Raw genomic sequence first — 15,700 nt, forward strand, 5'->3', positions numbered from 1 at the left:
ATATATTTAAATATAATTTATTTAAATATTAAATTAAAGATGAAATTATACTAATAATAAAAAAATTATAGTTTTAATAAAACGTTATTAAATTAACTTTATTAAGGATAGTAGTAGTAGTATATTAAGTTAACGTTATCAAATTAGCGTTATTAAAATGTTAGTATTAAATTAACATTATCAAAACGTTATTAAATTAACGCAGGGGCGGACCTACGTGGTTGCCATGGGATTCACCCGAACTCCCTCGGTAAAAAATTACGTTGTATATATAAGGTAGAAAATCTATATTTATGTACGTATATTAATGTTGAACCACATGAAACAAGGCATTTAGATAGCCCAGTGGTGTTATTTTCTATTCTTGGGCACTTCGTTCAGCCTACTGCGCGGATTCGATCCCTGCTAGTGATTTTTTTTCAATAAAAAAAAAGTTAGGTGCTGCTCTTATAGAAATAAATAAATAAATAAATAAATAATAATAATAATAATAATTAAAAAAATAAAAAGAAAACGACGTTATTTTAACATAAAAAGCAAAACTTTGACAGTGAACAAATATAACCTTTACCTATTTAAAACTGCACAAATATGATCTCCCTCCAAGTCAGCCCTTTTAACGACGTGGCGCCGTGTGATTGGATGAGTTTTCCACGTAAATGCGAGTGAAACTCACGCATGGGGTTGCAAAATCGGAGGTCATATTTGTTCAGATTTTGAATAGTTAAAGGTCTTATTTGTGCACTATCAAAGTTTAAAGTCAAATTTATAATTTGACGTCAAGTTTAGTATTAATATATTATCCCTAAATAAAAAAATAAAAAAAATAAAAAAAATAAAGGATCTTAACATAAATAGCCGGTCAAACTCACTGTTTACTCTAAGCTGGGATGTTGCAACAAGATGCCTTTTCAAATTTTTATATCTAAGATAGTTATTTTGGCTACTGAGGAAGTAACCATCAAGTCAAAAAAATGAAGGGAACAACACATTTCAATCCTAAAAACTACAAAGAAATGAAAGAAGACAAAATAAGACATTGCGAGAGAGAAGCTATGCCATCTTCTTTTGTCGTTGGTTAGGTATGAGTTCAGACGAACTCAGTAATTTTTGCTTCGATGACAAGTTCAGTCATAAATTTCAAATCCAGGTTCACATCTTGTGGGCACGGGGCGGAGGGGACATATTTTGCAATTCCCAAGTGGATTGACTGAAGTGATTTATTTGGAAAATATATGTTGGAACTGCAATTTTGGAGAGGAGGGAGTGCCTCCTTTTATGGAAAGAATCGAGCTGCGAGAAGAACTTCTATTCATGGAATATGGTTCAATAAACACAACTACAACTGTGATATCGTCATGGAAATGCCTTCTTACACCTCGATCAATCTTTTTAAGGTCCGAATATCGCATTTCTCTTTTCTTGGCTGCTACATGTAGAGCAGCTTTGATAAGTCTTCTAGCAATTCCCTGCTAAGAGTAAAGAGGAGTATAATTTTCTGATTTAACAATCGGATTCAGAAACTGTGCATTCAGTAATGATCCTCAATGTATTTTGTTGTTCAAACTCTTCAAAAATGTTGTCATGTGAGTGCTGGATCCTCCAAAAGTACTGCATTTTTGGATGATCCAACACTAGTTCGGCAGCATTTTTGAGAGTCCGAGCAACATAGGTAAAAATAGTATGCTAAAAGCTGATCAAGAAGTAATTTCTTCCTTTCAACCAAAGGAAAATGGATATCACAACGTAAATCCTCCGTCTTAAAATAAGTAGATTGGGAAGCACTTTTTGATAAGTTTGAACAGTAAAATCTTGATGCCTTTGAGTGTGCTCGATGTTTTGAAATCACCTAGCTTTTTAGTTTGTATTGGGATTTGAACTCTGATCTATGATTTTTATCCCACTTCATTATCCACTAGGCCACACCTTCGAGTGCATCATCATCTTTATCGTGATTCTCAATATTATTGAAGTTTAAGAGAATAGGGAAGGCTAAACTAGGGAGCAGTGACCATGTGACTGTTGAGAAAATTCAGTTTGGTTCACAAATCCTGAACTTTTGCAGTGCTAATCACCAAATAAATCTAACTGTGGAATGAACATAGAGGTCATTATTAGATATTACTGTGAAAGCTTACACTTCTGGGATGATTGTGGACAATATCAACAACCTCCTCGTTGCTAAGATGGTCCCATAGACCATCCGAAGCAAATATGACAAATTGATCCTTGGAAGTCAGTTTGTGAATGGATATTGATGGTTCCGCTCTGAGGATTGGTTTCGGGAATGGTTCTGGCAACCTAAATCTTGCCAATAGTGGTGCCTGGTTGAACTCTGACTTCTTAAGATATGCATCACCAATGGACCTTGAAACCTATAAAGAAAGATAGATTAGGAACAGAACATCAATATCAATCAAATGCCTTTGAAGCTCAAACTACATATAGTCTTAAAATGCTACTTAACATAAGGTAGAATAACATATAATCACCCTTAGGTTACTTAACTACATCAACGACTCTTAGATGGTGTGAATTTAGCAGAATTCAGTAGCTTTGGCCGAGAGTTTGTATATGTGTTGAAAGATCCATTAAATATGTACATATAACAGATTCAGAATTAAGGTAAGGAATGGGAAATATAAGAATGAGAGCTTCCGATATTAACAACAGACAACCAAAGAATTGAGACTATATTTATAAAAATCTTACCTGTATAATACCCTTCACACGCCAAACGTTGTGTTTGAGAACCACAATCCGCGAATCCTGAGGATGCAATAACCTAAGCTCATCTCTCACGGATTCAATACTTGCATTATGCTCCGTTGACAATTGAATAGCTGCTACGCTCTTTGCAGCTTTATCTACTCTGCCTAGTACTGCACGCGAATCTCCAACATTGGCGGTATACAGTAGTCCACTGCATATTACGCCGACCAAGCAACATGATCCTACTGTTGCAATTTGTGGCTTCTCATGCCATTGTGTCTTTACAAGTGACAGAAACTCTTCTTCAGTTTCCAAGAAAGCTTTTCTTATGGCATCAACAGAAATCTCTTGATGCTCTGTTGCAAATTCTGATAATGAAAATGAAATGCAGTTAAATATGAGCATGAGTGACCGAGCCAGGAATATGATGAAAGGTATGCAAATTTTCTTCTTGGTTGTGTTAAGGATTTGCAAAATTTAATATGCACTCGGGGAGCCTGGAATTTGTTGAAGGATGTGCAAATTTTATTCTCAGTTGTGTTAAAGATGTGTAAAATTAAATATACACCCATAATAGCAAACATTTAACCTCTTTCTGCAATAGGTTGCTTCCACGACTTGAACCTGTGACCTCCCGGTCACATGACAACAACTCTATCAGCTACTACAAGATGTGAGCTCAAATTTCAAACACAATAACATGTTTGAGGCGGATTCAAGATTTAAACATAATGGTTCGACATGTAAGGTTCTTAGCACTGAACGTAATATACTTCTAATGTTAAGAGTTCAAATCTATAATTTTTTGAAATTTTAGTGAATTTTCCCAAATAAATCTATGTTGCTCATAGAAAATTTTGGGTTCGGATGAACCTGGTACCAAAATACTGCATAGGCCCATATGTTACAACTCAAAAAGATCTAGACTCTGAGCCAGTCTAATAAACTTGTTACATTTCATGACAAAATTAATGTCACTGTAGATAAGTTACATATTGGAGACATAATGTAGGTAATATCTTATTTTGAATCAAGTCAATCAAATTCCACATAATTCTCTAACAAGACATTTTGAACTTTCGGGATTTCTGCTATACTAGGACAATCAATATGACAAAGAAACATCACACATTTGAATTAAAAACATTAGTACGTACTCTTGAGATTGGAGAACAAAGCATTGTTTACAAACCGCGATGTCTCCGGTCCTCCATGTCCATCATAGACACCAATAAATGTTCCATGAGGTCCTAATTTCACAGAACTCAATGGCCCTGATTCCAGTTGACTCTGATCTTCCATCAAATTATTCGCCTGTATTACCGCCATGGAAAATTCTCCATTTGCATGAGCTCCCAAATCCTTATACCACATTAATTCTTTAAACCTACCATTCAGATCTCCTCCTCGTCGACTACCACTCCCCTTCACGGAAGGCCTCCAACACCGTGTAACCATGTTATTCTCAGCAATTAGTACTACCAAATAATGTCTAGCAATTTTGAATATTTTCATTCCACATGTTACTCAATTTCTACATCTATCGTTCAAGATTCATATAGCTGACTCCAACTAATTTCTGTTTGATGGGCAACCACTACCAGCTAGGCCTATAGACCATGAACATGTAATAAAATTCCAAACAAATGAAAGAAACCAAATGTGTATGGGCAAAAGTGAAGAATAAGTTTTTATGTGAGTTCAAAGAATATGGTATAGTTCAATCTTTTGTGGTCCTTGTATAAATGTGTCAATTTTCAACAACAACCTTAGCTGTAAAAACCCATAAAAAGATGTGATCGTAACAGAGTTTGTTCAATTCTTGGATCAAAAAAGAGAATGGGAAACAAAAAAACAAAATTTGGAATTTGGAATTTGGAAGTTATTTTCCAAATGATCTTTTTGATTAGGTGTTAGATGAGATCTCAATTTGTTTGACACAATCTTTTTCATTTTTGGGTATATATAACACATGGTGAACCTCCACATTTTTCTCCATTTTAGTGTCTCTATGCTTCTTGGTTGTTATATTTTTGACATTTTAAGTTATGGTGGTTGTGGTCATGGTTCTCTAGTCTCTAGGGCCTTCTATCACAAGGCTAAAATTTCATTTCTGATTTCTTTTTCACCAAGCTATTGTCACTCCGATATTGACGATTTACGCGTATTTACGAAATTTGGTTCTAAGAGAAATTGTATAAGCTGCACACGCATTGATTTTTTGTTTATAAATTATATTAATAGTTGGTTTAATGGAAGGAAGCTTTTCAGAGTTATAATTGATGAATTCTTAACATTAATAATGTACCAAGAAAAAATGAATTATTAGGAAAAAAGATTATAAAATAATTGCATCTTAAATTTAGAAGAATAAGTTTCAAATAAAAAATATCATATGAATCTTTATTTATTAAGGAAAAAAATATTTTAACTTTAGATTACCAATTTTATTGAGTGCTCTCGCTTTCTTTTTATTTTTCTATTCATTTTTGCAGACGTGACAGCTAGATGCTTGGTATGACAAACGTTTTTCCTAATAACTGTCATAACTTTGATTTAAGTGTGTTATTATCAATATCTAAAATTACTAAATTTGTTAAAACACTATCCAATTTGGTATATACAATATGTTTTTGCAATAAATGATTTTCACTAACCAAGTATGACAAATTATACTTCAATATCTTCAGCAGGAGGACTAGAAACTTGACCTTTAAAATATTGGGATATAAAGTTTTTGGAACCCCGAAAAACAGTCTTTGCCACAGTCTCAGTCCTTTGAGTGAGAACTTTGTGGTTATCTATTTCTTGTGCAATAGCTCACCAACACATGAGTTTTAAACCACGCTAGGCAAGCCCCTTGTGACGCGCTCATGACAGAACGATAGGCAAATCGAAGGCTGGATTCGATCTCAGATCTCCCACATGGGAGACCCACCTCCCAATCACTCAACCATGCCCTTCCGGCCTAGAATAGAAACTTGATCACTAAATATTGTCCGATCACCAAATATTGTCCTTTGTTACAAGACAAGAATATCACATGGCATCAGTCAACCTCAGTTTGCTTAAATATACTTAATACATATTATCAGATTATGGTGTAAAAGAAATTGAATCGACATTTTGAACGGTAAATAAAAGATTAGAGGATAAATCAACGCAAAATTCAAAATTTTAAACATCCAATATATAGTCCATCTCAATGCTTCATTTTCTTAATTAAAATACATGCTTATAAAGACTAGAGATGAGCGAGAGAAGTCATGCAAAAACAACCTTTCAGCTGATCCCATTGCTTTCGGCACGAACAATATATCCTTGATGCAAGAAAGAAAAATTAAAATATATACATATAATAAGATCACGTTTAGCTTGAATTCGCTAACTCTAAATACTGATTAGTCTCGTGATATTCTAAATCAGGACGAATTACATGTCATCTAAGTTAGCCAACTTTAATCGTACGTCCTCTCTCCATTCGAGTCTGAAGTTTCTCTTTAGCATGCCTCAGTGCATTAAGAACTTCTCTTACAGTAGCATCAAGAACGATTGGATCAATTGTTTCCTTTGGTTTTGGCAAATCTATAGGAACTAATGCCAAAGAGTTATTGACATTGTCTTCTTGAAAATCCCTTTCATCTTCTCCATTTTCCCCTTCCTCTTCTTGGACTGAAATTTTTGAACTAGAATAGTGGAACAATAGATTAAAAATTAGAACAATTTTGGTGATATCATATAGTACTAAATAAAATAACTAAAGGGAGACAGCTTACATACTATTCGAAGGTAGCCTCGGATATATACAAATCTAAACCTTAGCAGTTATTCCGAGGCTCCCTTCGAATAGTGGACAAATCTACACTTTTTCGAATATATAAATTGAAATTTCTTTCGTGCAATATTTTAAATGTTGAGTTTAGACAGCTTACATATCTATTGGAATCTGAGTTTGAGAAGTCAAGCTCACTTGATTTTCCAAGAACTTCTCTACCCTTAGAATTGTTATCATCATCTTTCCTAAAAATAGCAATTTGCAAAGCATTTTGCTTAAAGTTGATCGACTTTTCTTGGGATATGTGCTCTTGAGAATGTTCCACAAGATATTCAGAGCTGCATTTTGTACTCCCAATAGAATCTTGAAATTGGGAACTTTGTTCTTTATCTTCAGAGAAAGTAACAGATGAAATTTCACTTTTATCAAACAAACTTGAGTGTTCTGATTCATCTGAAACATAAGATATGTTCATGGATTCAAGCTTCTTCATTAAATATTTGAGCTTTTTCTCAGCTTTGTTTCTTGATTTGTTCTCTTCTTTCAACTTTTTCTCTAGTTCAATCAGCTGCAATTGATTCCAAAGATTAAGGAGATCAGTCTTAGTAGGAAAAAAAAAAGTTGGCAACTTTATTCCTAAATGGAAAAGAAAACAATTTTCTTTCTCTCTTAATTTAGGTATGTTGCTCGGACTAACGTATTGTTGTTAAAACATCATTATAGACAGATGCTAAACAAAGATAAAGTGACAGATATATAAAAGAAATTGATTTATCATCGGCAACATCTATCTATCCCGTCATTCCAAGAGCATGACCAACACACCCCAATTCAAAGCCCCAGATCCCCCCTCCCCCCCGCCCCCCTTTTACTCTCTGTCTATAAAAAAAGGCCTAATTATCTATCAATGAGAACTCATCTTGCTTGTAGGTGAGGTGGGACACAATGTGTATATACTGGATCTTTACAAAGATATGCATTTTCTTGAGGTGGGACACAATGTGTATATATTGGATCTTTACAAAGATATGCATTTTCAAAGACTCAGACACGGATGCGGCAGCACTTTTAAGGAATCCGAACAATCTAGCTTATAATTAAATGTCTATAAGCATTTTCACTCAAAAAACAAGCAGAGATGAAAAAAAAGGGACCTTTTTTCCTATAAGCTCTGCATCTTCCTCTTAGACACTCCACTGTCCTCAAGTCATCCTCTTTTTTCATTTTCTTCTCACTGAAAAGAGGGAAAAAAGGGGGGAAAACATGTTACAAAATGTGCTAAGAAAGAATAAGTAGGCAAATTTAGACACACACTAAAAACAAGAGTGGGCAGCTAGCACAGTCGGATCCAAGATTTGAATTTTATAAGTTTGAAATTATAATCCTTTTGAGTTAGTCGATTCAAAATCAATAATTTGTACATATTACAAGTTTTACAGGATTTGAGCAAAAACTACTGAGTTCAGCTGAACTAATGGCCAGAGATAACAACAACATATCCAGTGTAGTTTCACAAATGGGTATGGGAGGATAAAACGTACATAGACCTTATCCTTACCTTGCATAGAGGCTGTGTTTGATAGACCCTTGGCTCAAAGAAAACAGTACAAAGCAATCCAAAAAAAGAAGTAATGAAAGTGAAAGTAGAGCAAGGCAAAATACTACAATAATTGGAGTAAAATGCAGTAGATAATAACAGAAATCGAAGTACAAACTACAAAATGACTGAAGATGATGAAGATAGAAGAAACTACCTCCATTTTCCATCAGCATTTTCTTCAGCTATCATCTTTTATCTTTAAAGAAAGAAAGTAATTTTCTATAGTGTTGATGCCCTTTAATCAGGGGACTCATCCTTCAATTTGTGAAGTGTAACTACTTAAAGATGGTCACAGAACAATACTGAGGTAATTGAGAAACAGTGAGGAATTGAAAAGTTGCAAAAGAATTTGAATTTTATTTATTCTTTTGTTGATACTAACATATTTTAGGAGTACAAATATTTTACAGAATACTTTTTATTTATATGAGGATAACAAAGTAGGTAGGAAGAATTTGAATTATTTTTGATACAGGTCTGTGGAATGTAGCCCCGCTATAAATGGCCTTTTTTGTTACTTCACTTCAAAGTTGACCTGTCCTACTGTCACCTATAATTTTAATTGCTCATTAATGCAATATATATTTAGTAAAAGTTCCAATTTACGTGATTTTAAAGGAAAATGAGTCGAGGGTCGATAAGAGGAGTTGCTCAAATGCTAAATACCTTCAGTTTTATTTTTAAGATTGTGATTTTTGAGTTATTAAAGATAGTAAAAAAGTGGGAATGAGTACACTTACCATGACATATTTCTAATTTCACAAGTGAGACATGAAAAAAAAAAAAAAGAAAAAAAGAAAACAAGATGTAGGTAGATTTTATTTGTTATAAATAAGACATTTTAGTTTTAAGATTGTGATTTTGAGTTATTAAAGATAGTAAAAAAGTGGGAATGAGTACACTTACCATGACATATTTCTAATTTCAGAAGTGAGATATGAAAAAAAGAAAACAAGATGTAGATAGATGTTATTTGTTACAAATAAAATAGGAGAGCCCAATTCAAAATACTAATCTAATAGGTGAGAGAATTCATTGGGCCTATAAACCTATTAATACTTTTCTATTTTTCCAATGTGGAACAATTGGTATGTAACAATCACCTCCACTTGAGAACCAACAACCTCATTGATCACGGCTGGGCCCAATTGATCACGGTTAGCACCCCTCTTGAGTCCAGGCCACCACTGAATCACGAATCCATGTGTGGATCGATCTTCGTGGTCATGGTTGGCACTCTTTTTTGGATCCACGCCACCACTAATAGCGCACAGGCCATCATTTCGAGTCACGGCCACGCATGTGAAATTTTCAACGAAAGTACCAATGTTATATATCAAACGAGAGAGCCCAATCTAAAAGATTAACCTGATAGGTGGGAGAATCTATTTAGCTTATAAATCAATTAGCATTTCTCTATTTTTTTAAATGCAGGACACATGGTAATAACACATACAATTTCTCATTTCGTAAGTTAGATATGAAAAAATAAAACAAGATGTAGGTACACATTAACCTATGGGTGTCAAGTGGGCCGGGCGGCCGGACCGGGTCAACCCAGAACCAGCCTATTAATTTTAATCGGTTTGTGGGCTAGGCCGGTTCTGGGCCTGGTTAAGTGGGTCAGGACGATTCCGGGTCCAACAGTAATTTTTTTTAAAAACAACCGTGAATCGGCCCACTTAGGCCAACCCGGTCTAACACACCTAAACCCGGTCAAACCCGATTAAAAATTCGGTCAAAATAGGTCAAAATACAAAAAAAATTAGTTTTTTCTAATATACACTATGTATACGCACCTATATACATTTTAAATACGTTAAACAATATATATACACTATATATATAGTATATACTACATTAGAATTTAAAAAATATATACACATATACACAATTACGCAAATATACATAACATTCAATATATACGACTATACATACTATTTTTAAAAAAATGGGAATTTACTTTCTGTTCAGGACCCTCCTGAAAAATGAGATTGTACTTTCTATTCAGGACCCTCCTAAAAAATGGGATTTTACTTTCTGTTCAGGACCCTCCTGAAAAATGGAATTTTACTTTCTATTCAGGACCCTCTTGAAAAATGATACTTTACTTTCTTTCAGGACCCTCCTGAAAAATGGAACTTTACTTTCTGTTCAGGACCTTCCTGAAAAATGGGACTTTACTTTCTGTTTAGGACCCTCCTGAAAAATGGGACTTTACTTTCTGTCCAGGACCCTCCTGAAAAATGAGACTTTACTTTCTTTTCAGGACCCTCCTAAAAAATGGGATCTTACTTTCTGTCCAGGACCCTCCTGAAAAATGGGATCTTACTTTCTGTTTAGGACCTTCCTGAAAAATGGGATTGTACTTTTTGTTCAGGACCCTCCCGAAAAATGAGATTTTACTTTCTATTCAGGATCCTCCCAAAAAATGGGACTTTATTTTCTGTTCTGGACCCTCCTGAAAAATGAGACTTTATTTTCTGTTCAGGACCCTCCTGAAAAATGGGACTTTACTTTCTGTTCAGGACCCTCCTGAAAAATGAGACTTTACTTTCTGTTCAGGACCCTCCTAAAAAATGAGACTTTACTTTCTGTCCAAGACGTTCCTGAAAAATGAGACTTTACTTTTTGTTCAGGACGCTCCTGAAAAATGAGACTTTACTTTTTGTCCAGGACCCTCCTGAAAAATGAGACTTTACTTTTTGTTCAGGACCATCCTGAAAAATGGGACTTTACTTTCTGTTCAGGACCCTCTTGAAAAATGGGACTTTACTTTCTGATCAGGACCCTCCTGAAAAATGGGACTTTACTTTCTGCCCAGGATCCTCCTAAAAAATAGGAACTTACTTTCTGTCCAGGACCCTCCTGAAAAATAGAATCTTACTTTCTGTTCAGGACCATAACCGGAGGGGGGATCCATTTTTTTTTTGGGGGTGGGGGGTGGGGGGTCTTTTTCTTCTTTTAGGAAACATATACATAGAGACCTAAAAATTGGAGGTCCTCTCTAAAATTCTCACAAAAATCACACACGTACACACTTACCTCTCTCAGATCCTCACGAATCTCGCGCGCACACTCTCTCTCATCGAAAAATATACATACATGCGCATACAATAAAGAGAAGATGACGAAGGGGTGGTGTTTGATGGAAACTTGGTGACGAAATAGCAAAATGAAGAAAACCCAAGTCTTTTTTGAGCTTTTTTCGGCGACACTTACGTCGGAATTGGTTCTCATCGTCAAATCAATCAATTTAGTCCCAAATACACTAGAATCTCTTTGTCTTTCTCTGATATCTGGATGAGATCTAGCTGGATTCGGACTGGTTTAGTTGTTTCTATCGCTATCAGCTCACAAGAGCTCAGTTTTCATCGATATTTAGTTTTTTGTTTGATTTTAAGGGTTTCGAATTCGTCTATTTTCTTAATTCAGGATTGATATAGTGCGTTGGGGGTTTTCTTGCAATTGAGTGAATTCAATATTCGTGGTTTGAAGCTTGGTTCGTCGTGAGGATTTCGTTCGAGGACTTCAGTTTTTCAGACTTCTTTATTATCAACGAAAACAAGTGTTATTGAGGTCCATTTCCTTGATCCGCTCTCTTTTTATTTATTTTGGTTGGTTGAATTGATTGTATTTATGTGTGTCATTTTGTTGGATTTTTGTTGATGTTAATGTTATGATCATGTTGCTTAGTGATTCGACTTTGGTAGTTTGAGAAATGAATTTGATCATGTTTTAATGGATTGATAGAAAGGAATTGGGGGGTGAAGTTGAAAATTGCCGAAAAGGTTGGATTCGGATTAATTTCGATTCATTGTTAATATGAAATATGATAGAATTATGTCTTTAGTTGAGAATGGATAGGCAAATGGTAGGTTTGGGTAGGCAAATTTAGGCATAGTGGATTGATGGCATGTTTGAAATATGTGTTGGAATGGTTTTGTTTTGTCGCATTTAATTCAATTGTACTCATTTAGCCGGGGAATGCCCCGAGGTACTTGTCTCTATTCATCGGAGAATGCCCCGACGTATCATGTACGCAAAGGAGGGTCGTGATGAAGGCTCGAGGCATCGGGTAAAGCATTGGAGCATAGTTTAGGATTAGTCTAAATAGGATTTCTATTTTTGTATTTTTCTATTTTTGGACTGTATAATTTGGACTGGACATTACTTTGGTTTTTGAATTTTTTTTGATTTGTTTGTTTTCTTGTCTTGTGTGTTTATGTGGTTTATACATTTTATAATATCAAATTAGCCGATACGCTCCACCAAGCGACCGTGGTCGACCCATGGGATTGAGGGGTGCCTAACACCTTTCTCTCGATCAACAGAATTTCTTAGCTGGAATATCTGTTCGCAAACCAGTTTAAAAGAGTCAAATTATTTTGAAAAGGATTGTCCAAAGGTGAATTGGCACACCAGATTATGCCAAGTGGCAACTCTGAGTTTTGAATGTAAGCATAATCCTTTTTTCGGAACAAATCTTCATTTTGTCACTTTAATAATAAAAACTCTTTCAAAACTTTAAGTCAATCTTTTGGTAGAAAAAGGGCTGGATCTTACATTTTGTTCAGGAGACCCTCCTAAAAAATGGGATTTTACTTTCTGTTCAGGACCCTCCTGAAAAATGGGATTTAACTTTCTGTTCAGGACCCTCCTGAAACATAGATTTTTACTTTCTGTTCAGGACCCTCTTGAAAAATGGGACTTTACTTTCTGTTTAGGACCCTCCTGAAAAATGGGACTTTACTTTCTGTTCAGGACCCTCCTAAAAGATGGGACTTTACTTTCTGTTCAGGACCCTCCTTAAAATGAGATTTTACTTTCTGTTCAGGACCCTCCTGAAAAATGGGACTTTACTTTCTGTTCAGGACCCTCCTAAAAAATGAGATTTTTTTTCTGTCCAAGACCCTCTTGAAAAATGGGATTTTATTTTCTGTTTAGGACCCTCCTGGAAAATGGGATTTTACTTTCTGTTCAGGATCCTCCTAGAAAATGAGATTTTACTTTCTGTTCAGGACCCTCCTAGAAAATAGGATTTTACTTTCTGTTCATGACCCTCTTGAGAAATGGAATTTTATTTTCTATTCAGGACCTTCCTGGAATATGAGAATTTACTTTTTGTTCAGGACCCTCATGGAAAATGGGATTTTACTTTCTGTTCAGGACCCTCCTAGAAAATGAGATTTTACTTTCTGTTCAAGACCCTCCTGAAAAATGGGATTTTACTTGCTGTTCAGGACCCTTTTGAAAAATATAATTTTACTTTCTGTTCATGAGCCTCCTGGAAAATGGGTCATTACTTTCAGAAAAATGAAATCGATCTTTAGTATAATTTTTGTTTGAGATATTTTCGTTCTAGTTTTGATTTTGATTTTAGGAGCCCACCTGAAGAACAAGGTGATGAAATTGCAAGTCAGGAGCCCGCCTGAAGAACAAGGTGATGAATATTGAAAGTCAGGAGCCCGCCTGTAGAACAGAGTGAGGAAGTTGAAAGCCAAGCCACAAGGTGAAGAAATCGAAAGTTGAAAAATAACAAGTCAGGAGCCCGCTCAAAGCACAGGGCGAATAAATAAAAAGTCAAGAAACAAGGTGAAGAAGTTAAAACTCAAGCAACAAAGTGAAGAAATTAAAAGTAAACAAACTAAAAAAGAGCAAGTAAGGAGCCCACCTGAAGAATAGGATGAGGAAATTGAAAGCCAAGCAACAAGTTAAAGAAATTGCAAGTCAGGCGCTCACTTGAAGAATAGGGTGATGAAACTCAAAGCCAAGAGTCCAAAAAGGGCTGCATAAATAGGATTTTGTAATTTCATTTATGTTTTAACTTGTAATTTTCGTTTTGATGTAATGACAGAGCCGCGGACCAGAATCTCGATGGAATCTCACTCGATTCTCCAACTCGGTATAGTCTTTCTCTTTCCAATTCTTTGAGATATCCGTCACTTAATTCCCTCATAACTTGGGTAGGTAGGAGTGTCCTAAGTCAAGATGTGGTTGTCCTTCTTCTTTCTATTTCTTCATTCGAATAATGATCGGGACAAAATTCTGTCTCGTTGTCTACTTCTTTATATGAAAACACTCTGTGTTTACATTTAAAGGAGGCATGCTGTAGACACCTAATTTTGTCCCTTCCGAAGTCCAATTTTATTCATTTTAGCTAATCTTACCATACACCCCAACTCCATTCCATAATTTCCTATAAAAGAACAAAAATAATAAACTCTCTAACAAATTTTATCCGAACTAACTCACCCTACCCCACCTACCCTATACCCTACCCATTACCCTACCCACGTGACCCCTTCACATTTTTTTTCCAACAAAGAAAGGGAGCATATTCACCACACTATGATAAAAAAAAAAATGGACAATTCCACCGGGGGCCCACTGGGAACCTTCCTAAAAAGGATCCAAAAAGGGACCTCTATACATAGCAATACAGATAGGCACAACTGGGGGGGTCCTTTTTTTAGGGGAGGTCTTCTTCTTCTTTTGGGAGAGCATATACACAGAGACCCAAAACTTGGAGGGCCCTCTTTAAAATTCTCACAAAAATCATGCACGCACACACTTACCTCTCTCAGATCCTCACGAATCTCGTGCGCACATACTCTCTTACCGAGAAACATACATACACACGCACACAGTAAAGAGAAGACGACTGAGGGGTGGTGTTTGACGGAAATTTGGTGACGAAATAGCGAAAATGGAGAAAACATAAGTCCTTTTCGAGCTTTTTGCCCGGCGACACTTACGCCACTAAAATTGGTTCTCATCGTCAAATCAATCAATTCAATCCCAAATACGGTAGAATCCCTTTCTCTTTCTTCAATTTTTGGATGAGATTTAGCTGGATTCAAACTGTTTTAGTTGTTTCTGTCTGTATCAGCTCACAAGAGCTCAGTTTCCGTTGATGTTTAGTTTTTTGTTGGATTTTTAAGGGTTTTGAATTTCATCTATTTTCTTGATTCAGGCTTGATAAAGTGCGTTGGGGGTTTTCTTGCAATTGAGTGGATTCAATATTCGTGGTTTGGAGATTGGTTCGTCGTGAGAATTTTGTTCGAGGACTTCGGTTTTTTGGACTTCTTTATTATCAACGAAAATAAGTTCTATTGAGGTCCATTTCCTTGATCCGCTCTCTTTTTATTTATTTTGGTTGGTTGAATTGGTTGTGTTTATGTGTGGCGTTTTGTTGGATTTTTGTTGATGTTGATGTTATGATCATGATGCTTGGTGATTTGACTTTGGTGGTTTGAGGAATTGGGGGGTGAAATTTAAAATTGATGAAAAGGTTAGATTCAGATTAATTTTGATTTATTGTTGATATGAAACATGATAGAATTATGTCTTTAGTCGAGAATGGATAGGCAAACGGTAGGTTCGGGTAGACAAATTTAGGCATGGTGGATTGATAGCATGTTTGAAATATGTATTGGAATGGTTTTGTTTTGTCGCATTTAATTCAATTGTACTCATTTGGCCGGGGAATGCCCCTTGGTACTTGTATCTATTCACCAGGTAATGCTCCGACGATCATGTACGCAAAGGAGGACCGTGATGAAGGCTCGAGGCATCGGGTAAAGAATTGGAGCATAGTTTAGGATTAGTCT

The 15,700-nt window shown here is 35.6% G+C and overlaps 1 protein-coding gene and 1 long non-coding RNA gene across 3 annotated transcripts; both read right to left on the minus strand.

The window, feature by feature from the left end:
- Positions 1-845: 845 nt before the first annotated feature.
- LOC107843527 (probable protein phosphatase 2C 38) lies at positions 846-4,749 on the minus strand. 2 transcript variants are annotated; one of them, XM_016687841.2, is made up of 4 exons: positions 3,870-4,749; positions 2,713-3,080; positions 2,139-2,375; positions 846-1,472 (listed from the first exon to the last, which is right to left on the minus strand). In XM_016687841.2, the coding sequence occupies exons 1-4, from the start codon at positions 4,225-4,227 to the stop codon at positions 1,221-1,223; spliced, it is 1,215 nt and encodes a 404-aa protein (XP_016543327.2). In that variant the 5' UTR covers positions 4,228-4,749; the 3' UTR covers positions 846-1,220. The 2 variants fall into 2 exon arrangements, with proteins under 2 accessions (XP_016543327.2, XP_016543328.2); XM_016687842.2 differs by having other exon boundaries at positions 846-1,469; positions 3,870-4,747.
- Positions 4,750-5,865: 1,116 nt separating this feature from the next.
- Positions 5,866-8,581, minus strand: LOC107845038. Its single transcript, XR_001666687.2, has 4 exons — positions 8,242-8,581; positions 7,642-7,721; positions 6,645-7,055; positions 5,866-6,398 (listed from the first exon to the last, which is right to left on the minus strand). It is a non-coding gene; the product is annotated as an uncharacterized LOC107845038 (long non-coding RNA).
- Positions 8,582-15,700: the final 7,119 nt, after the last annotated feature.

This window comes from Capsicum annuum, chromosome 10, assembly GCF_002878395.1.
Source record: "Capsicum annuum cultivar UCD-10X-F1 chromosome 10, UCD10Xv1.1, whole genome shotgun sequence".
NCBI classification, from domain to species: Eukaryota; Viridiplantae; Streptophyta; class Magnoliopsida; order Solanales; family Solanaceae; genus Capsicum; species Capsicum annuum.

What these genes read in the sequence shown, in the direction of transcription:
- LOC107843527 (XM_016687841.2), bottom strand. Translation starts at nt 4,227, where the DNA reads ATGAAAATATTCAAAATTGCTAGACATTATTTGGTAGTACTAATTGCT. An exon ending in TTTGTTCTCCAATCTCAAGA is followed by an intron (nt 3,081 to 3,869) that starts GTACGTACTAAT and finishes TTTCATTATCAG; the next exon opens with AATTTGCAACAGAGCATCAA. An exon ending in GTGTGAAGGGTATTATACAG is followed by an intron (nt 2,376 to 2,712) that starts GTAAGATTTTTA and finishes CTTTCTTTATAG; the next exon opens with GTTTCAAGGTCCATTGGTGA.